Source organism: Micropterus salmoides, unplaced genomic scaffold (assembly GCF_014851395.1).
Source record: "Micropterus salmoides isolate LMB-PRFRI ecotype aquatic unplaced genomic scaffold, ASM1485139v1 Ms_hic_scaffold_16, whole genome shotgun sequence".
Taxonomy (NCBI): domain Eukaryota; kingdom Metazoa; phylum Chordata; class Actinopteri; order Centrarchiformes; family Centrarchidae; genus Micropterus; species Micropterus salmoides.
In genome coordinates, this window is record NW_024040707.1 from 1,266,039 (window position 1) to 1,289,046 (window position 23,008).

The 23,008-nt window shown below is 45.4% G+C and overlaps 1 protein-coding gene across 3 annotated transcripts; it reads right to left on the reverse strand.

The window, feature by feature from the left end:
- Nucleotides 1-1,840: 1,840 nt before the first annotated feature.
- Nucleotides 1,841-22,260, reverse strand: abcd1 (ATP-binding cassette, sub-family D (ALD), member 1). Of its 3 annotated transcripts, none has more exons than XM_038722650.1 (17): nt 22,210-22,260; nt 18,740-19,005; nt 17,517-17,632; nt 17,149-17,306; nt 16,878-17,065; nt 15,432-15,606; nt 15,166-15,356; nt 14,167-14,347; nt 13,932-14,074; nt 12,949-13,117; nt 11,025-11,119; nt 7,210-7,355; nt 5,330-5,475; nt 4,997-5,081; nt 4,537-4,662; nt 4,291-4,378; nt 1,841-3,061 (listed from the first exon to the last, which is right to left on the reverse strand). In XM_038722650.1, exons 2-17 carry the CDS (start codon nt 18,866-18,868, stop codon nt 2,963-2,965), a joined length of 2,235 nt encoding a protein of 744 aa, XP_038578578.1. In that variant the 5' UTR covers nt 18,869-19,005; nt 22,210-22,260; the 3' UTR covers nt 1,841-2,962. The 3 variants fall into 3 exon arrangements, with proteins under 3 accessions (XP_038578578.1, XP_038578577.1, XP_038578579.1); XM_038722649.1 differs by having other exon boundaries at nt 22,109-22,245; XM_038722651.1 differs by lacking the exon at nt 22,210-22,260 and adding an exon at nt 21,948-22,058.
- Nucleotides 22,261-23,008: the final 748 nt, after the last annotated feature.

Genomic DNA, 23,008 nt, shown 5'->3' on the forward strand with positions numbered 1-23,008 from the left:
TGTGAAACATGAACAATGTAAAACGTGAAGCGGGGTGAAACATGAACGATGTAAAACGTGAAGCAGTGTGAAACGTGAAACTGTGTGAAACATGAACGATGTAAAATGTGAAGCAGTGTGAAACGTGAAACTGTGTGAAACATGAACGATGTAAAACATGAAGCAGGGTGAAACATGTAAAGCGGTGTGAAACGTGAAACAGTGTGAAACATGAACGATGTAAACATGAAGCAGTGTGAAATGTGAAACTGTGTGAAACATGTGAAGCGGTGTGAAACATGTAAAGCGGTGTGAAATGTGAAACGGTGTGAAACATGAACGATGTAAAACATGAAGCAGGGTGAAATGTGAAACTGTGTGAAACATGTGAAGCGGTGTGAAACGTGAAACGGTGTGAAACATGAACGATGTAAAACATGAAGCAGGGTGAAACATGTAAAGCGGTGTGAAACGTGAAACGGTGTGAAACATGAACGATGTAAAACATGAAACGGTGTGAAACATGAACGATGTAAAATGTGAAACGGTGTGAAACATGAACGATGTAAAACATGAAGCAGGGTGAAACATGTAAAGCGGTGTGAAACGTGAACGATGTAAACATGAAGCAGTGTGAAATGTGAAACTGTGTGAAACATGTGAAGCGGTGTGAAACGTGAAACGGTGTGAAACATGAACGATGTAAAACATGAAGCAGGGTGAAACATGTAAAGCGGTGTGAAACGTGAAACGGTGTGAAACATGAACGATGTAAAACGTGAAACGGTGTGAAACATGAACGATGTAAAACGTGAAACGGTGTGAAACATGAACGATGTAAAACATGAAGCAGGGTGAAACATGTAAAGCGGTGTGAAACGTGAAACGGTGTGAAACATGAACGATGTAAACATGAAGCAGTGTGAAATGTGAAACTATGTGAAACATGAACGATGTAAAACGTGAAGCGGGGTGAAACGTGAAGCGGTGTGAAACGTGAAACAGTGTGAAACATGAAAAGCGGTGTGAAACATGTAAAGCGGTGTGAAACGTGAAACGGTGTGAAACATGAACGATGTAAACATGAAGCAGTGTGAAACGTGAAACTATGTGAAACATGAACGATGTAAAACGTGAAGCGGTGTGAAACGTGAAACAGTGTGAAACGTGAAACAATGTGAAACATGTGGAACGATGTGAAACGTGAAACTCTGTGAAACATGTGAAGCGGGGTGAAATGTGAAGCAGTGTGAAACATGTGAAGCAACTTTAAGGTCTGTTTGGTGGCCCCCGAGTTCCCACAAAGCCTTTAACTCAATGTTCTCGGCTACTGTGGACGGCAAACGCAGAATTTTGTGTACAAATAGATTTCATCATGTCCTTCTCAGCTGCCGTAGTTGCAACACTCGCATAAAAGGGTGTCCAACACAAATAAGTGTTTTGCTATGTTTTGTCGGGCCTGAATCCACTCCAGGTGTCATGAGGCTCGTTTAATTTTAACTGGTCTAGATCACCATGTTCACAGATAACACTGACCAATCAGATCACTGGAAACATCAGTCCACAGGACCCTGACAGGGACAAAAGACCAATATTTGCATTAATCAGTAGAGGCTGTGACTGTTCAGACTTACAAGCGTAAAACTCTGACTGAAACCTGAACTGATCCTGAACAAATAATCCACTATTAATCAGGAAATACTTTTCTTCTTCTCTGCTTTCTACGTTTAACTTTATCTGCATCACATATTCAGAATATTAATAACTTTATATTAATAAAAAATAAATATTCCAGCACAAACCAGGGCAGGCTGTTCTAGAACAGATTACATTAAAAAACAAACAGGAGCACACAGGAGGCTTCATCAGATTCTCTGTTTTAATATATATTAATTTGAATAATCATCAATTATCAGTTTGTTCACAAAAAAAAAAAAAAAAACTCAGAGCCGCGGCTCAGGAGGTAGAGCGGGTCGTCCACTAATCAGAAGGTCGGCGGTTTGATCGAGTCGAAGTGTCCTTGAGCAGGTTGCTCCTGCAGGTTCTGCTGTCGCTGTGTGAACGATGAGTTTCAGGTGAGCAGTTTGAACCTTTGCAGCCTCAGCGGGCGACCGTGGTCCGTTGATCATTTTTACATCATTGCTCTCATTTTCGTTGAAAAACATTAGAATGAATTACAGTGCGACTTTTGCAGGATCTGTACCAAACACAGATGTTTTCTTAAGTCTCTAGAAGATGATTTGTGGGACACGATCTTATATCAGTCCCTCCAGGATCTCGCGGGACTTTTTTGTGATTTTGCTGCAGTTTAAAAAAAAAAAAAACTGTGATGTTCTTGGGCATTTTTCTGAGGTGAAACTGTGGGAATAAGTGAAAACTGTGACGTTTTAAACGTTTTAAAGCTGAATCCTTAAATGCATGCAGCAGCCTGCGTCTCAGAGTCACGTCTGACGTCCTCCATGAGTTTCTAACGTTCTCTCTCTTTATGTTACCCACTTTGGTGAAGAAGATCTGGATTCCTGGTCTTCTAAACAACGAAGTGAGTTTGATGATGCGTGGCAACGAACTCGCGGGGGTTTGTAGTTGTGATGGCAAAATCCTGGAGGGGCTGATTAATTTAACATGTTATTTTGGCACACATGACCTTTAACAAATATGTCGGTAGGCCGTGCTGTGATTTGGATTGTTCAGCCCTAGTTTTTACTACTTTTGTAAATTGTTCCTGGCGATTGTGCAGCTTCGTCTCGTTTATAACGTCTCATATTAAAGTTCTTTATTAATGTTTCTGATCACCGTCTGTAATCAAGGACCGGTCCTGTTAGTGAGCAGCTCCATCACACCAGTTAAACTCACAACAGACACCAGATCAGCCCGAGAAACTTACAACCATCAGATCAATCACATGATCAGCCTGCTGTGTGTGTCTCCATGGTAACTATTAAAAAAAGCAGATTTCTTCCATCAGGGACTCTTCCTCTGCAGTTCACTCCTCCTCCTCCCCCAGCAGGACACACAGCTCCGCCAGTCTCTGTTGCATCTTGGGAATCCCCGACAGCTGACTCTCCAGTCGGTGTTTCTCCTCCTGAGAAAGGAAGCAGACAAAAAGCGTCAGCGCGACCCGTTTAAATAAAGTTTCACGATCATTTTAAACAAAACGCGTAGGCAGCTGATTGGTTGATTTCCTCTCACTCTGTTTTACACACACACACACACACACACACACACAGACACACAACGTGCCGGAGGCGTGATGTTGCACGGACGCTGGTTACCATGGTTACCGCAGCAGGGCCCGTGGGTCAGCTGAGGAAGTTCAGTTATTTATTTATTTATTTATTTTCACATCTTCACAAACTGAACAGATTCACTGAGCTGAGTGTCGAGCTCACTGAAACACGTGGTGTGTGGACGCGGGGCGGGGTTACACCTGGACAGGTAACCAGCCAATCAGAGGGCGGACATACACAGACAGAAGCACACACACAAAAAAAATCAATACAGCATAGTATCGCAATATCTTTCGTGGCAATACTGTATCGATACACGTAACGTACACAAGTATCGATGTTTTATTGTTTAGATTGCACATCAGAATTTAAGAATCGTGTTTCAGTCCAACAGAAAACTCAACAGCTCCATCTGGGGGACTAAAAAAGTGAGAAATTTATCTTTTTAGATAAAAAAAGATGTTGACAAAGTTGGAAAAAAGGTAATAAATAGCAATGATATCGTATCGTGGGGCCTCTGATGATTCCACCGATCAGCCATAACATTATGACCACCTGCTGCCCCGACCCGTCGAGCCCTGGACCCCTTTCTATCAGAACCAGCAGCAGCTCGTCGGGCTGGCCTTCGATCCTCACGCTGCCCATTGCTCCTGCTTCAAACACATCAACTCTGAGGACACGATGTTGACCTGCCGCCTGACAGGTGACCAGGTAATCAGCGTTCTACGCTTCACCTGTCAGGCGCTCAGGACGTTACGGCTGATCGGTGTGTTTATTTATGTGCAGCACATAAAGTTCTGTGCAGAGGTTTCAGGCAGGTGCTGAAAAAAATGCTGCATAAAAAAACAGAAGAAAAATCTACCTCCAACCAATATTTGCTGTGATTTAAATATAAATCCTTTCCTGAGTGAACAGGAGCTTTCATGTTGGTGAACTCAACCCGAAGTCTGAATCTGGTGACCCTTTTTCTTTCTTTAACACGCTTTTGGGTATTTTAAAAAGCCAGGACAGGAAACGATGTGCAGAGCTCCACCGAGGCTGAGGAGCAGCAACAGTAAGGGTTTGATTTCAACACCAGACAGACCTGCAGGGAGAGACGGGTGGAGGCGTCCAGAGGTTCAAACCTCCATCCTCCTTCTCCATCAAACTGCAGCAGGTGAGAGTGGTACTTCCTGTTAGAGGAGACAGAAGAAGAGGAGGACAGAAACATCAGGGTGTGGCAGCCGGAGCAGCTCGGAGCTCTGCTGCCCCCTGCAGGCTGAAGACACTGAAACTACCTGATGTTACTGTTCCAATAATAATCCATGTCCTGCTGTGTGTGTGTGCTCACCACAGGGAGGGTCTGTGCGTGATTGACAGCAGGGCTATCCCAGCATCCTTTGCAGCCTGGAAGATGCTTCCCTCCACGTCGATGCTGACGGCGCTCGTACACTCGTCCAGCAGAGCGTAGCGAGGGCTGGACGAGAGACATTCACACAACACGCAGAGAAAGAGAGAGAGAAGTCAGTAAACATCCATCATCGTGTTCAGCCTCCGATCCGGCTCCAGGTCCAGAGTACCTCCTCAGAGACCGGGACTACAGCTGGGAACAGGATCCACTGGTGGATCTGGACTAATCATGCACAGAGGCTGCTGTCACACACTGTAGTTTTAAAGTCTCCAGAGGTTTCACTTCTGAAAAACCCCTTCAGACGCTCTGACGGAGCTCAGGACGGATCAGGAGGACGGCGGCTTTACTGAACCTGGTCTGTGTGCGAGACCTTTTGGAGGTGCAGTCAGTAAACATTTACCGATGGTAGAACATGCGAGCCATCCCCATCCTCTGTTTCTCTCCTCCAGACAGAACGTCTTTCCAGTCGCTGACCGACTCCCAGCCTGACGGAGACACCACAACAAACAGTAAAGACCAGGAGCTCTGCGGTGCGTTCAGGGCCGGGGCCCCGTCAGCAGGTTCCAGCTCTGCGAAAGTAAACTCACATTTCATATTATTATGAAAGAGGATTTCTAACAGTATGAATTTAGTTGAGAGGATCATGTGGTGACAGAGCCAGCTCTGATTGGATCAAACGGTTTACCTGCAGATCAGCTGATGATTAACTCGTTAATCCTAAACACTCACTGACCTCCCTCTCTGTCCAGGATGTAGAGCAGGTGGACGGTCCGAAGGATTTCCTCCAGATCTGAATCTCTGACTCCTCTCTGAACCATCTCCTCCAGCGAGTCCGGGTAGATCACCTGGTCTCTGAGGGTCCCCTCTGACATGTAGGGCCTGCGCAGTACACAGAACCACATCAGTACTTCAACAGTGAAGCTTCTTGCCGCCGCTCGGGTCCGGCAGCCGAGGGCCGAGCTACAGAGGCATCTCGACAGACGTCACTGACGACTTTTGGAGCCCTAGGTGAGAAATTGGTGGGGGGGGACTCAAATGAAGAGGAGGGTCTGGGGGCCGTCCCACAGAAAAGTTTAAGCTCGGAAGACTTCATTTCCTGCAGTCTGGTGAAAAATTCTGCTGGAAAAGTTTCAACTGCTCAGAAAAACACAAAATACAGGCGTCAGATGACAAATCAAAATCTAAAATATTAACTTCTATAATGCAGAGAGAGTTTCAGGCATTCTGTAGCTACTGCTTTTAAATCTTTTCTCCTGTAGATCAACTTTTCTGATTTAATAAAATCCCTGCTGAGTCAGCGCACATGCAGGTGTGATTCAGCCTTCCCTCCTCTTTCTCCTCTGTCTTTTGCATGTGACACCTCAAATAAGCTCATTTTAATGTTCATTATAAACTCCTGGACTTTAGTGGCTGCTGTGTTTCAGCAGGTTTTCAGCTCATGTTCAAAACCTGCTGTACATTCAGAATCTCTGCCAAAGACAAAGACAAAGACAAAGACAAAGACCTGTCCTCTGCTGTGCATTATCCCCTTCAGACTGTTTGGCCGACGCAGTTTGGGACTGAATGCTGCGTGTGAAACCGAAACCAGCTGAAACAGAAATTTCACCACAAATCCACAGGCGAACTTCAGCAGATACAGAGCAGGGCTGCGCTTCAGGTTTTACATGTTTATGTTGCAAAAATACGACATGACTCGTCCCGACTGTCTGGACTCACAGCGCCAGTGCGTTTTCACACCGGTAGTTCGGTTCATTTGGTGCCGACCAAGTGAAAAAAAACCGATACACTGCTGCATTTCAGTTCTGGTCCGGTTCATGTTCACACTCACAAAGTAATAATTTATTATGAGCATGAATTGTAGCCTGAAGTTAGACCGCAGGTCGACCGCAGAGCCTAATATGAATAATGTAGTGCAGGAATTATTCAGGGTTTATGCTGCGGTCTCGCTGTCACACATGTTTTGTGGACTTAATGAAGTGACAGGGTAAACGGAGTGCTCTCCTTTTTTTAAACAGATTTTAACCTATTAATCAGGGAAAATACCCGCGCTGACGTTACCAAAAGACTTAAACATAAACGTAAACACAGCGGCTTATACAGATCAATTATAAGATTGCTGAACACATGTCGCAGTCAGCAGACGGATTTATTAGAGGTTCAGCTTTGGAAATAAAGCTCAGATCAGATCTCTGCTGTCATAAAATCCTGAGGTTGGTTTGTTTGCTTTCACACCACAAGCGAACCGCACCAGAGTTTGTTTGAAAGCGTACCGAGACCGCCTCTTCAAGCAGGTCTCGGTACGCTTGTGGTGCGCACCCGAGTGCAAGTGCTGCATTCTCACCTGCCCAAAACGAACTCTAGTGCGATTCAACCGAAGTAAATGAGGCAGGTGTGAAAGCGCCCTTAATTACCATCACGGCGTACGCCGGTGTCGCAGAAGCTGGGCACAGTTGATTGACACAGAGTTGAAAACCGTCTATTGCGGAGCCCCCTGACAGTTTGCGCCCAAGGCAACCGCCTATGACACGGGCCGGCGCTGCTGACTGCAGACCTGGTGTGAAGAACAACTGGACAGCATAATACTAGTAGTTGTAGTAGTTGTAGTAGTATTACCTCTGAGGGATGTAGAACATGTGCTGTGGTTCTGGACGGTACAGTACTCCTCCATAAACAGGCCACAGTCCACTGAGGATCCTGAACAGAGAACTCTTCCCGCAGCCGTTTGGACCTGTGATCAACACGTTCATCCCCTCGTCCACCTGAGGGGAAGAAAAGCCACAGTTTGAAACTCTACGTGCTTGCTGCTTGTTTCGTGGCTTCTGGCTCAAAGAACTTGTTTATCAATAGAAAAGGTTTTTAATTGGAATTCTAAAATACCAATATTTCAGAACAGTCCGAAGGTAGTTATATTTTATCTCACAGAAATGGTAGTAGGTAGGCCCCGGGGAGCGAGTGGAGGCCACACAGTAATGGAGCGACTTGAGTCCTTTTGGACTGGTTTCATGTCCCTCCATCACTCAGTGACCTCCACTGGCTCCTCGGGGTCTCCAGAATCTAATCGAAGTCCCTGATGCTGCATCCAGAGCTCCTCCTGGGTCTGCACCATCTACCTAAACTCCATAATCCAAGCCCACGTTCCTTCTGGGACACTGCGCTCCTCCAGTGAACGCCGTCTGGCTCTGCCATCCCTTCACACAAAGCGACCTCAGTCCCTTACTAGTGTTAGCTCTTACTAGTCTTTATTGTCAGCTGTAGATCTCGTGCTGTGTTTCATGCTCTGTTGAAGTCGCTTTGAATAAAAGCGTCTGCCAAATGAGTAAATGTAAATTGGTACAATTCGTCCATGTTTACATTTACGCTCTGCTGCACAGAAGGAAAACAGACGGCTCAGTTACAATTTAAATAGAAATAAAACAAACAACATCACATATAAATGAAAGGGACAAATGCAGGTCACATGTGGCAGTTATTTCTCTTAACAGGGCATGTAGCTGAATGAACGAAATGTTAACTAATAACACGATTTTAATGGTGAAACTCTGGGAAATTCAGCAGCAGGACAATCCGTGGCGTCCACCCTGTATCCGGCTCACAGCCGCTGCAGCATGAATGATTAATATCGATGCACTAATGATTTTGGCTGCTCTGTCCTGAACACAGACTGATGGTTCAACTATCTTTCCGCCTGCAGATAAGTCAGAAAACTTAAAGGAAGCACGCTGGCGAGCAGGAGGAGCTGAGCTTAGTAAAGTGCATTACGGAGGCAAACGAGGATTTTAATGTGCAAATAAAAGTTTAGTAATTTTCCAAAAATCCTGTACAGAAAAAGAAGATGCATCGATAATCGCAGCTCTCTGAAAGGTAATCAAATCGAATCGTTAGGGAGATCCTCACTCCTGCTTCCTTGGGACCTTCACTGGCATCTTTCTACATGCCGTCGCTCTAACGTCCGACCTGAAACGCTGGAAAATGTCTCCATAGACGTGACTGCAGACGCTGAACTCTTCCTCACGACACCCAGAGAGAATGGACCAATCACAGAGCGTGTATGAGGGCGACGAGGTCGAAGGTCGAGAATCAGACGACAGAGAAGCGTTTCTGTTGCCATCAATGTTCCTCTTCTTCTTCTTCTCTTTCCATCTCGCCTCGCTCTTCCTCTGTCTTCACCACAGAAAAGTCTCTATAATCGCTCTGTTGTGTGTGCGTGCTAATGAGCTGTAGCCTCGGCTCTGACCTCTGACCTCAGAGATGGTAACAGAGATAAAGGAGTGCGGCGCACTGAGCGTGCTCAGTACTGACTGACGTCATCACCATCCTATGTGAGCTGAGAAACACTGGAAGTGAAGACGCCGGTGTCTGGACATTCGGCACGGGCCTTCAAAGTCAGATTTTTGAAAAGCTGAAACACTGGAAACGTTTTTAAAAACACAGATCATCACTCTTGTTGTAAAAACGAGCTGCGGCCACAGATCGACCAGTCCGACAACGTTGTCGTCCCATTTGGACATCAAAACTGAGGATAAATAAATAGTTGAGCTATATTTTAAAGTTCTGTCACATCAAGGATCTAACTTCATGAAAAACATACTGGTCGAGCTCCTTTACTGTATTAAAGTCAGATATATTAACAACATGTGACACGCAGGACGACAGATATAACTGTTTTAAAGGGTTTTCAGGGCATCGTTGCTACTAAAAAGATATTTTTATAGAAATCACATGTTCCTCACTCTTATTAGATATTTGATAGAACAATAAAGTCATTTGTAAACAGCACAGTGGTGAGAAAAACAAGCGCGTTCAGAAAACGTGTTTTTACACAAGAAAAGTGATTTATGATAAGAATTACTCAACGTCTCGTGAGCACGATGGCTCACATGACCTTCAACCCTCGATGAGGAATCTATTGATCTCCTCAGAACCGAGGCCTGACAGGGTGGACACGTAACGTCCAAACACATTGAACTGACTGAATGTAAATGGGATGAACCGAATGTTCGGCTGAAAACAGCAAAAACAGCCCTTTCTGTGTTCGGCCTAATGAGTCTAATGACCGAATAAACTTTACTGAACAATCGCGTTGCCAAGATGTCGGCAGCGTGGAAGCATTTTAAAGAGTCCGAGCCGTTTGCAGACGCTGTCCTGCTGAACTGTCTCCAGCACATCTGCTCCATCTGTGGCTGACTTCTTAGAAAAGAACCGCTTTGAGTGTTTCTGTCTCTCGTCTGTGAGACGGCGATTAAGTTAGCCGCGCCTAAATTTGGAGTGCACACGTATTCCAGCCTTTACGGTAAGTGAAGCGGCCCAGAGCGAGCTGACAGGCAGGTTAGAGACTTTATCCTGTCACTTTGTCTCTTTAGTATGAAGAGAAGCTGTGAAGTCTTCATGTTACAACTTTATTTATCAAACCGGGTCGGACTGGATGGATTTAGCACGAGGAGGAAACACATGTGACAACGTCCGGTTTTCAAAATAAGGCGTCTGTACAGGATGGAAATAAGATTAACTGGATTATATTCACAGGAAGTAGAAAATATATTACATGTGTCTATTAAAAGTAAATGGACTCATGTAATTTACTTTACCGGCCCCTCTCGGGCCCCGGACCCCCCCACCATAGCTACACTGAGGAAAAAGCTCATTTTGACTGTTTAATTTATCCAATGGTAAACAAAGAGGCAAAATAAATGGAAAAAATGTGACTGTGTTCTGTGTTCAGGAAAGTGTTTTCATTATATTCGGTTTCGGCCAAGAATTTTCATTTCGGTTCCTCCCTAAAAAATGTCAAACTGGGGACAAACATAAAACCTTATTTCTTTTGTACAAAAGTGAAAAATTTTGATAAAACATCATTTGGTTAAATAGATTTTGAACATAAAAAAATTAAATAACAATGAAATATTTGGAATTACGTGTGTTTTTACGGGTTATATTTTAGATCACAGCTGACTGGGGACATGGCAAAATCCCAGAGTACCTCTGAAACCAAAGCTTTGAAAATGTTAAAAACAACAACTGAGGAGTCTCATTGTGATCAGAATTAATAACAACTGACTTTAAGTAACTAGTATTTGTCCAAAAAAACACTTCACAAAATGATTTGCACTGGGGACACAAACAGTCACCTCATAACTGACCCTGCTGCACTAAATAGAACTTTAATACAATTAAAATTGCACTTAATATGTTCATTAATATGAGCTGTCCCATTTAAATGAATTGATAAATAAATAAACGGATGGATTGCGGCGAGGTGGAGGAGACCTATTTTTAGGGGCAATGCGCCTGAACTGATTTTAGATGATTAAGATCATATTGACAGAGACATAAGGCTTTGATTTAATCTGACTGTGAGGGATCATCAGTGAAGAGGAACAACACTGACCCCGTGTGGCCACACACACACACTGCATCGCTGCATGCGTTACCTGGATGTTGAGGCTGGAAACCACCACGTCTCCGGTCGGAGTGATGATTGGCAGGTTCTCACAGCGAATCCCCTTCTCCACACTGATCACGTGACCTGCACACACAGACTTCATCATGTCTTCTGAAACTCAAAGCAACACTAAAGAGTTACGATCCATCTGTTATAACGAGGTACGAGATGCAGTTTGTAGTTCACAGATCAAAGGTTATGTACAAATATTAAATAATGATATACAGAAATAAAACTGGTTTGCAGTGCTGAGGAGGAGTTAAAGAGTCTTTCAGATGAAGCTGAAAGGTTCCTTTATGGATCAGCTGTAGGGGAAATTCAAATTAGCACAGCAGCACAAGGTGACGTGGAGCCAAGAAATAGATAGAAATAGAATCTGGTCTCCCGAATTTATCTGTGTTTATCTGTGTTTCAGACAGAGAAGGAGGTGATGTTTCAGACAGAGAAGGAGACAGAGAAGGAGGTGATGTTTCAGACAGAGGAGGTGTTTCAGACAGAGAAGGAGGTGTTTCAGACAGAGGAGGAGGTGATGTTTCAGACAGAGAAGGAGACAGAGAAGGAGGTGATGTTTCAGACAGAGAAGGAGACAGAGAAGGAGGTGATGTTTCAGACAGAGGAGGTGTTTCAGACAGAGAAGGAGGTGTTTCAGACAGAGGAGGAGGTGATGTTTCAGACAGAGGAGGAGGTGATGTTTCAGACAGAGGAGGTGTTTCAGACAGAGGAGGAGGTGATGTTTCAGACAGAGAAGGAGGTGATGTTTCAGACAGAGAAGGAGGTGATGTTTCAGAAAGAGGAGGTGTTTCAGACAGAGGAGGAGGTGATGTTTCAGACAGAGGAGGAGGTGATGTTTCAGACAGAGAAGGAGGTGATGTTTCAGACAGAGGAGGAGGTGATGTTTCAGACAGAGGAGGTGTTTCAGACAGAGGAGGAGGTGATGTTTCAGACAGAGGAGGAGGTGATGTTTCAGACAGAGAAGGAGGTGATGTTTCAGACAGAGAAGGAGGTGATGTTTCAGAAAGAGGAGGTGTTTCAGACAGAATGTCGAATGACGCGACAAACGCGTCTTTCGTGCCGTCCGGAGCGAATTCGCAGGAAATGACATCTTTACGTCGACTTTGTGCGCAATCAAGCCGCCCAAAACGCTTTACAGATTTACACACCTGACAGTCTCATGTAGGGCTGAGTATCGAGAACCGTGGACTCGTTAAGACCCGTGCGTTTGGATCCTGCTCCTCGGTTCAAAACTTCCTGCATGTCTCATGTTTACAGCCCATCAGAGTGTCTCTGATCTGCCAGGAGCTGCTACGCCGACCGAACGTCAACAAAGCGTGAAGAAGAGAGTCCTTCTGGTTCCGGTCCTGGTCCCGGACCGTGACGGGCCGCAGCAAACGCTCCAAAGTTTGGCTCAGCTTCACTAACAAACTGCAGCAGCTGCAGTCAGGAGGTTCGGTGCAAAGGAGGAAGCAGCTCCGACGTGACGAAGCGTTTCCTTCAACACGGGGTGAATCTGAAGGAACGCGTCGCCGCGTTCAACGTGTCACCGTGTTCAACGTGTCGCGCTCTCCCAGATCCAGCTGACGCTAACAGCAGCAACGCCTCAGGTCCAAAACACAGGTGAGCCGACGTTCACCTTTTATACTGAAGGGAAACCGACGATGGCTACAGGTGAGACCCAGAGACGCCGCTCTAGGACAGAGACTCCTCTCACTTTAGAGACAGGAAGGAGAGGAGGAAGGTCACCGAGCGCTGACAAGATCCGAGGTGAAGGAACCAGAACCGAGAGTCCAGAAGAAGAACCGGATCCACAGAGTATTTTAAATCATTCTTTTCACACACTATAAAAAGATCCTCTGCATCACAAGTCAAACATTCAGGAAGAAGATCTGAACAGGTAGACGAGTCCGGCGCCCTACCTCTGATCTCCAGACGACCACAGACCCTCTGACCGTGCTGAACCACGGCTCCTCCTCCTGTTAGCTCCTCCTCTCTGTCTGCAGAGCGGCGGTAGATTCCCTCCTTCACATCTTCAAACACGTCCAGCATCTCAGAGACTCGAGCCGTGTAACCGGCCAACTCCGTCACCTGCAGGAGGAGTTTCAGACAGAGGAGGAGGTGTTTCAGACAGAGAAAGAGGTGTTTCAGACAGAGAAAGAGGTGTTTCAGACAGAGAAAGAGGTGTTTCAGACAGAGAAAGAGGTGTTTCAGACAGAGGAGGAGGTGTTTCAGAGGAGGAGGAGGTGTTTCAGACAGAGGAGGAGGTGTTTCAGACAGAGGAGGTGTTTCAGAAGGAGGAGGTGGTGTTTCAGAAGGAGGAGGTGGTGTATCAGAAGGAGGAGGTGTTTCAGACAGAGGAGGAGGAGTTTCAGACAGAGGAGGAGGAGTTTCAGACAGAGAAAGAGGTGTTTCAGACAGAGGAGGTGTTTCTGACTGAGGTGTTTCAGAAGGAGGAGGAGGAGTTTCAGACAGAGAAAGAGGTGTTTCAGACAGAGAAAGAGGTGTTTCAGACAGAGAAAGAGGTGTTTCAGACAGAGAAAGAGGTGTTTCAGACAGAGAAAGAGGTGTTTCAGACAGAGAAAGAGGTGTTTCAGACAGAGGAGGTGGTGTTTCAGAAAAGGGAGGAGTTTCAGACAGAGGAGGTGGTGTTTCAGAAAAGGGAGGAGTTTCAGACAGAGGAGGTGGTGTTTCAGAAAAGGGAGGAGTTTCAGACAGAGGAGGTGTTTCAGACAGAGGAGGTGTTTCAGACAGAGAAAGAGGTGTTTCAGACAGAGGTGGTGTTTCAGAAGGAGGAGGAGTTTCAGACAGAGGAGGAGGAGTTTCAGAAGGAGGAGTTTCAGAAGGAGGAGGTGTTTCAGAAGGAGGAGGAGCTACAGGAGGCAAAGAGGAGGAGGATGCGTACCTCCTTGTACGAGCTCATGATCCTCTCCACGGCGTCGGCGGCGGCGTTGAGGAGGTTTCTGGCCGTGGTGAAGCCCTGCGTCCTCTCACTCACCAGCTCCTCCTCCTTCATCACCATGACAGCCTGCTTCACCTCCTCAGAGTCTGACATCACAAGTCAAAGGTCACAGCTGACATCATTACTCTGATGCCGTCACCGGCAGTGTGTGCGTGACGGATTCTCGGCGTGTATTTACCGTGTTCAGAGTATCCCGTGGCAGTGATGATTGGCACGGCGACCATCACCAGGCCGGAGGCGCTCCACACGTACTTCATGAGGAACTGCTCCAGCATGATGTACCACAGACGCTTCAGCAGGATCTGATGGATCTGAGAAGTCAGAGACGTGTAGCTCCTCTGCAGCTGGGCCATCTCCACCTGCGAATTAAACGCACCCAAACTCAACGTTACATCAGACAGCGGGCCATCTCCACCTGCGAATTAAACGCACCCAAACTCAACGTTACATCAGACACAGGGCCATCTCCACCTGCGAATTAAACGCACCCAAACTCAACGTTACATCAGACACAGGGACATCTCCACCTGCGAATCAAACGCACCCAAACTCAACGTTACATCAGACACAGGGACATCTCCACCTGCGAATCAAACGCACCCAAACTCAACGTTACATCAGACACAGGGACATCTCCACCTGCGAATCAAACGCACCCAAACTCAACGTTACATCAGACACAGGGCCATCTCCACCTGCGAATCAAACGCACCCAAACTCAACGTTACATCAGACACAGGGACATCTCCACCTGCGAATCAAACGCACCCAAACTCAACGTTACATCAGACACAGGGCCATCTCCACCTGCGAATCAAACGCACCCAAACTCAACGTTACATCAGACACAGGGCCATCTCCACCTGCGAATCAAACGCACCCAAACTCAACGTTACATCAGACACAGGGCCATCTCCACCTGCGAATTAAACGCACCCAAACTAAACGTTACATCAGACACAGGGCCATCTCCACCTGCGAATCAAACGCACCCAAACTAAACGTTATCATCAGACACAGGGCCATCTCCGTCTGCGAATCAAACGCACCCAAACTCAATGTTACATATTATTATGAAACACACTGTGAGACTTTGGGATGGAAAAGACTTCATGGCCTGACTGAGATTCTTATTCAAGCCTCATGTCCTTCCTGTCCACTAGGCGGCGTGTGTCACCTTGTGTCCTCCGTAGAAAGCGATCTCCTCGGAGTTGGCGATGATGCGAGAGTGCATGTATCTCAGGTCTCCTTTCCTCCTCGCTTCCTCGGCCACCAGCTTCCCGAATCGAGGCGAGCAGGAGCGCAGGACTTTGGCGGTGAGCACCACCACCAGGCCGGCGATGACGGACGGCCACGTGGTGTTGGCCCCTGCAGGAAGGAAGATCACAGTCAGTAACACACACTCTCCGACCTTCAGAGTGTCTCGTGTTAAAGCGAACGCACCTTTGGAGTGTGCGGTGCGCAGCAGCGTGTAGCAGGTGACGACCACGTCCAGGATGGGTTTGGTGAGGTTGGAGTACAGGTGGGCGATGGAGGCTGAAAACATGACGATGTCCTCGGTGAGAGACTGATCGGGATTGGACAGGCGGCCGTCCATGTTACTGACACGGTAGTAAGTCTGCAGAAAGAGAGAGAAAGAACAGAAGTGACAACGTGCTCTATGGCGGATTCAAACTACATTAAAGCTGCAAGCAGCGTTGGGCGGGCCCTCGCACGTGTAGCGCGTCAAGGTGTGCGGCGGCCGCGTTGCAGATTCTGGAGAATGTGCCTGTGAATTTGGCATGTGCTTCAGATACTGCACAAAGGTGTTAATCATCACTTCCTGTGTCCCATTTGTGGCGCTACATAGCACTTGACGCTATGACTATAACTAAATATTGGCATGTAGATGTGTTCGGGCGCTGCTTCGTTAAAGGTCACTTCCTGTTGCCAGCAGGTGGCGCTACGACCATGGGTGAATGTCGGCATGTGTTCAGTGCAGGATTTTTATTAAACGTGTAAAATTTCGTACAGATCTGACCTTGTACAGTCAAGTTACAACAACTTCCTGTGTCATGGCGAAGCGTGGAACTTCGCCGCCACGCCACCGCCACGGCTTTAACTGTGAACTCACAAGTTTTACAACATGGCCTCATCAATGTGTTCAGGGTTTCCTGGGACAGTTTTGAAGTTGATATGTCCAACCTGCTAGGAGTAGTACATTACAGCGTAAAATGTGTCATTTCCTGTTGCCAGCAGGTGGCGCTATGACTTTGAGTGAATATTGGCATAGGGGTGTGTTCAGGGCGGGACTCTTATTATACATATAAAGTTTGGTGCAGATGTGAGCTTGTAGACTGAAGTTACAACAACTTCCTATTTCATGGCGAATCATCGAGTTTTGATAGCACGCCACGGGCAAACTGGTCGACTGGTAATAACCGTTTGTACAACTTTTAATCATCAATGGGTTTAGACTGTACAGCACAAATTTGAAGTCGATTGGACTAAATCCCTGCGAGGAGTTTGTTAAAGTACAAAGTGTATAAATTGCCAAAAATGACCATTAAATCCAAAATGGCAGACTTCCTGTTGGGTTTAGGCGACGGCTCCAAGAGGCTTTTTTGTACGTGTGGACATGATACACGTACCACAGGAATTTCGTACATGTAGGTGAAACTTTTGCCATTTTGCCACGCCCAGGAGCAAAACCCGTAAAACATGAAATCTTTCGCTGCGTCTGAATTTTGTGCAAAGTTTGGTGAGTTTTCGAGCGTGTTTAGGCCCCAAAACTGAGGTTACTTTGCAGAAAAAAGAAAGAAAAATAAATACATAAGCCCTTCAGTTTCAATAGGGACCTCGCACGGTTCGCGCTCGGGCCCGGCGGTCCGACCACAGCGGGCGTGCTACCTGGTTGGTGAAGTACAGCTGGTAGGCGTGGTCAACCAATCGGCTCCTGAACCTGAGGGTCAGCTGACCCTCCAGGAATCTGATGGCGCTGTTGATGAAAGTTGCAGGAACTGCGACGAGGAGCCACTTAGAGAGCTGCAGCACGAAGGCCTGAGGATCCTTCTGAACGATGCACTTCACGATCAACCCTGGAGACCAACACTGTTAGTCACATTCTCAGACATCTAGAACATCTAGAACATCTAGAACAAACAGACAGAGAGTAACCGACCGTCCAGAGCAGCGACGTAGATGGACAGGAAGGTTCTGGACATCAGAGTCAGCGAGTGCAGAGCCAGCAGGCCGATCTCTGGACACAGTAACCGTGGAAACAACAGCTTCAACAGACGACAGAGTCTGAGGACAAAGTCTCGGTTCACTGACGGAGACCTGAAGACAGTAATAAAAAGAGATATCCGATGTGTCAACAAGATAAAACAATGATTTTAAACCTGACTTAATCCAGAGATCAGATTTCGGTTCTTGAAATAGATGCAAATTAGCGCATATTTCATTAGATACTGACTAATTTACATATTTAAACATGAAATGCAAAAAATGTGAGAAATCATGTAGGAAAGTTTGATCTCTCTCGCACACCTGCTGTCTCTCTTCTTCTTCTTCCCTCCACTGCCGTCCTCAGAGCTGGAGGAGGAGGTGCTGACCACGCCCACAGGTAGATTATCTCCACCCAGCTGTTTACCTGCTGCACTCCTCTGGGAAAAAAAACAAAACAAACACACCCAGAGTCAAGATAAGCTCAAATAAACTAAGATAAGATAAGAAGTGAAATTCACTTGTTCCAGCTCCAGAAACAAGAGATGAGAAGATCCAGATTAGATAAAACAGGACAACAGGAATGTGACTGATGTGACGCTGTGGACAGAATATAAACAGCAGAACAGTTCAGAGCAAATATCGGCTGTATTTTACGCCTCTTCCTCCTCCTGCTCCTCCACAGAGGGAGATGTTGTACTTTTTATTTCACTACATTTATCTGACAGCTTCAGTTCCTTTACAGAGTTACAGAGACAGTTGCACAGCTGACTGGAAACAAACATTTACACACCAAACATGGTTCAAACGTGAAGATACGCTGCTTTTCATTTAAATTGTTTTAATTTCTTTGTAATAAATTCAAGCAACAAGAGGAGGAAGAGGAGGAGGAGGAAGAGGAAGAGGAAGAGGAGGAAGAGGAGGTGGAAGAGGAGGAAGAAGAGGATGATGAAGAGGAGGAAGAAGAGGAAGAGGAAGAAGAAGAGGAAGATGATGAAGAGGAGGAGGAGGAGGAAGAAGAGGATGATGAAGAGGAGGAGGAGGAGGAAGAGGAGGATGATGAAGAGGAGGAGGAGGAGGAAGAGGAAGAGGTGGATGAGGAGGAGGAAGAGGAGGAAGAGGAGGACTGAAACTGACAGCTCAGTATTTTGATGTCAGGAATATGTAGTTGACTTGTTTCCAGTGTGAAAGTGATTTTAAGTGACTTTGCTGCTGTACAGTTAGAATAAAATATTAGATTGCTGTTTTTAAATGACGTCTTTAAAAGGCAGTTATTTAGTAATGACAAAGCAAAAAGAGAATAGAACCAATAAAATCAGTATAAAATAAATACAGTAGAAGTTTATTAAGTCCATCTCAGGGACAGACCTCTGATTTAATTTACTATTTATCAAGATTAAACATGACTTAACTTTAATGTAGTTATTTTCAACAAAGTTTTGTGCTGGAGATTAAAAATCGGTCTAACTGGTTACTAATAATCTGGATCGGCCCGGAAACACCCACACGGGTCGGTCCCTAATCAGGAGCGCAGGTATGCGTCTCACCTGTATCCTCCTCCAGATGTACGGCGACAGTCTTTTAACGGCGTAGGCGGCGAGCAGCGCGGCCGCCAGCTTCCGGAGTCTGGAGCTCCGCCTCAGCTGGGCCGGCAGCTTCTGATAGGACAGCTGCATGCTGACAGGGCAGGTGGCGGGCGACCAATCGGAGGACGGTAACAGCGGGGTCCAAACTGTAGTCCCGGAGCGGTCCGCCGCGGCCTGCGGCCTCGTCGTCACAGGAAGCGCATGTTGACCTCAGAGTGCGATCACACCTGCTCAGGTAAACAATCTGTAAGACCTACTGTGTTTCTCCGAGGAACAACAATAATCTACTTATTATTCCATTCATCCATTGATGACTTTAATTTTTATATTGTATTAAATCTTTGCACAGGTGCAAAAAATAATCTGCAACTATTCTGATGATCCCGTCATTGTTATTTCCTGGTTCCAGTTCCAAAACTTCATGTTTGGCAGAACCAGATTGAAGTAGAGAAGAAGAGTTTGCTTCGGCGGAGGCGCCTTTATCGGCCTCTGCTGGCGACCATGCAGGATATCAATCGATTCGTCTCTTCAGTACGAAGACTTGCATGGGGGAGTTCTTTATCTCAGAGGAACACTGACTGTTTTTAATCAATATTTCAATGTTTTGGAAGCTTTTTGTTATTTGGAACGTGTGGACAGAAATAATGTTTTGAAGAAAACTCCCAATAAAAGTGAACATTTAAACAGTAAATGTGGCCAAAACATTTGCCTGGTATATTTTTGAAAACTTGTGTACTAACTGTTGTAAATCAGTTTATTTTCATCAGATTTACAGTTACAGTTGGATTCCAGGTGTATTAGAAGATATTCAGGTGCATTATAATCTACCTGATGATGGTTTTGATGGTTTATTGCATTAAAATATAGCTTTTAAATTTATTTTTTTCTGTATTGCATCTCCATGTAGTCTGTAATGGTAAAATAATATGTTAATGCACAATGGATTTATATTCCTCAGCTTCTGACCTTTCAGAGACCAGAATGATGCATCCAGGCCAAATGGTTGAGGAGATGTTACTGATTTATTTTGGGTTTGTTATTTTAGGCGTTTTTCCTGGAAATAGGTGGCAGGTACCATGTGGTTAAGTCCACGGACACTCGAGGTGAGAATCATAAAGTATTCAGACGACACAACCCTTATAGGCCTCATCATGCAACCCAGTAGGTGGACCAAGCTGTCACCTCCAGCTCAACACAACCAAAACCCAGGAACTCATTTTTGACTTCAGACGACTCCCAAAACACCCTTGCAAATAAACGGCAATCCAGTCACCGCCACGGACACATTAGCAGTAACCTGAAGTGGACAAGTCACACTGAACACGGCGTTGCAAAAGCTCAACAAACACTTCACTTCCTCGGGCAGCTTCAGAAACACCGGATCAAACATCAACTCCTTGTTCTTTTCTACTCCGCTCTCATTCCAGTGTGGTAGCGTACCGAGGCCAAACGTTCCCACAGCCATCAGGGCTTTGAACTCGTCCCTTTGGTCGCCGCCTCACACGCTACTGCCCATTCACCCGACGTGTTTTTGCACTGTTACGCTTTGTTTACTGGTGTCCGCTTGCTGTATGCATGTGATGCACCGAAAACAGATTCCAGCGGCCATCGAACCTCATCAGCGCCTTTAAGAAACTCTTTTATTTATCGGTTATTCGAGAAAATGTTCTGCAAACAACCAGTAGTTCCTGAGCGTGGGTTTGTTATTTACGGGATCATGGAAACACCTGATCCAGGTAACTTTGGGAATAAATTGCTTTTGCATCGTCTGATTTATTTGTTAACATCCTAATAACTTTGATGGAAAACGTGTTGCTTTGAAAGCAACCAATAACCCTAATTAAACACGCGTTGTTCCCGTTAACGACCGTCCCCGCGATGGTCAGCGCGGAGAAGCAGCGTTGAATAAAGACTCTAATGTTCATTTTAGCTCTTAGTGTTTGTGTGGTTTTAATGGGAATGTGGCTCTTACAGATCAACCTGAGAAGGACCTGTGACCTCGTTTCACATTTTACCGTTTGTCACGTAATGTGGGGAACTGGTCTTGGTCTTGGCTTCAGAATCAGAATCAGAAGCAGCTTTATTGCCAAGTAGTGTTTTACACATACGAGGAATTTGCTGTTGTGATGTCGACATGTACAGTCGACATAAATAAATGTAGAAATATAGAAATATGGAATAGAAGAACAACGTTGCAGATATATACATGTGCATTATTCTGGGTCTGTGCAGAAGTAACGCAACGGAAGAGAATATTGTGAACATATAAATATATAACTGACAAGATAAAAATATACAACAACAAACATCTACTGGTCTCGGTTTAGGCGGTCTTGACTACAACACTAGTTTTTATATACTCTGAAGCTGTTTTTTTTTTTTAATTGCATTGTTGTCGTGTTTGTCTAATGTGTTATTTGTACTGCTGCGAAACTAAATCGCCCCTCGGGGACAAATAAAGCGTTTAAGAATTGAACTGAATAAGTTAAAATGTTCCGTTATCGATCAGCCGAAGGGGAAATTAAGTAAAAAGAATAAAACACAATAAAAGTAGAATCATTCAAATACAAACACACTTTCAGATATTTCACCTTCCATCACTAGTCTGCTCATTTACCCACGTTACTGCACTTAAATACACATTTGATGTACTTGTACTGTACTTGTGGCTTTTCAGATCAATAACACGTGATCAGATTATGAAATAAGATGCTGTGTCATAAGACGAAAAGTATAAAGCATTCAGTTTATGTTTACATATGAGTGTATCTGCATGACTGACTGGACACATACTGACAACTAATACTTTTGATTACTTGCTGATAATACTCGTGTACCTGAAGGTGACCTCACCGACCGTTAAAGCACTTTAATAAAACCTGTTGAGCCCGCGCACACAGCCGGTTCACACCGACACGACCCGGTGAAAGTGAATAAAAGCAGGCTCGGGTTGGTTAGCTCGGGTTAGTTAGCTCGGGTTGGTTAGCTCGGGTTAGTTAGCTTCTAACTGTAAATCCCGAGTGTAGCCGCGAGCTAACAGTAAGTTACACAGCTAACTTACAGTAATTCACGGTGTTTCGCATTAAAACGGATTCTTTGAATAACCGTCGCCTTCAGGTTCCGTTACCGTCCCCGCTCAGCTGGCACCAAACCGAACCAAAAGTTTTACCTGGGTTTTAAAACCGGGCAGCTAACAGCGCCGTGCTAACTGAAGCTAACCGCTACCAGGAACTTTGTTGTTGCTCTGATCTGAACATGAAAGAGCTCAAAGTTTAATCTGCTCCGTCTGACCCCAGATCAGCCCGCAGCACACATTTAACAGCTCTTTACCTTCCCTCTCAACACGCATGGAGTTTATTTCTTTACTTATCCCGGGTTGTTGCGGTGGTTAATGTCGCCGGACTGCAGAAGAAAGTTCAGCATCTGTTTACCTGAGAGGACGGGCCGCGTCCCAATACTGAGAGGACACTTCCCTCCTTTCCTACACACAGACCTACCTTCCTCCTCCTGCTGCTCTTCTACTGCTTCCTTTTCCTGTTCTTCTTCTTCTGTGGCTTTTATTCACACACGCAACCTTCCTACAGAGAGACATGTCCTTCTCCTAAAGAGCACCAGGAGCTAACTGAGAGTTAGCATTTTCTAACCAGCTGTTTCTAACCAGCTGTTTGTGACCAGCTATTTATAACCAGCTGTTTCTAAACAGCTGTTTGTGACCAGCTATTTATAACCAGCTGTTTCTAACCAGCTGTTTCTAACCAGCTGTTTGTGACCAGCTATTTATAACCAGCTGTTTCTAACCAGCTGTTTGTGACCAGCTATTTATAACCAGCTGTTTCTAACCAGCTGTTTCTAACCAGCTGTTTGTGACCAGCTATTTATAACCAGCTGTTTCTAACCAGCTGTTTGTGACCAGCTGTTTGTCTGTTTGTGACCAGCTGTTTCTAACCAGCTGTTTGTGACCAGCTGTTTCTAACCAGCTGTTTGTGACCAGCTGTTTGTGACCAGCTGTTTCTAACCAGCTGTTTGTGACCAGCTGTTTATAACCAGCTGTTTATAACCAGCTGTTTGTCTGTTTATAACCAGCTGTTTGTCTGTTTATAACCAGCTGTTTGTAACCAGCTGTTTGTCTGTTTCTAACCAGCTGTTTGTCTGTTTCTAACCAGCTATTTATAACCAGCTGTTTCTAACCAGCTGTTTGTGACCAGCTGTTTGTCTGTTTCTAACCAGCTG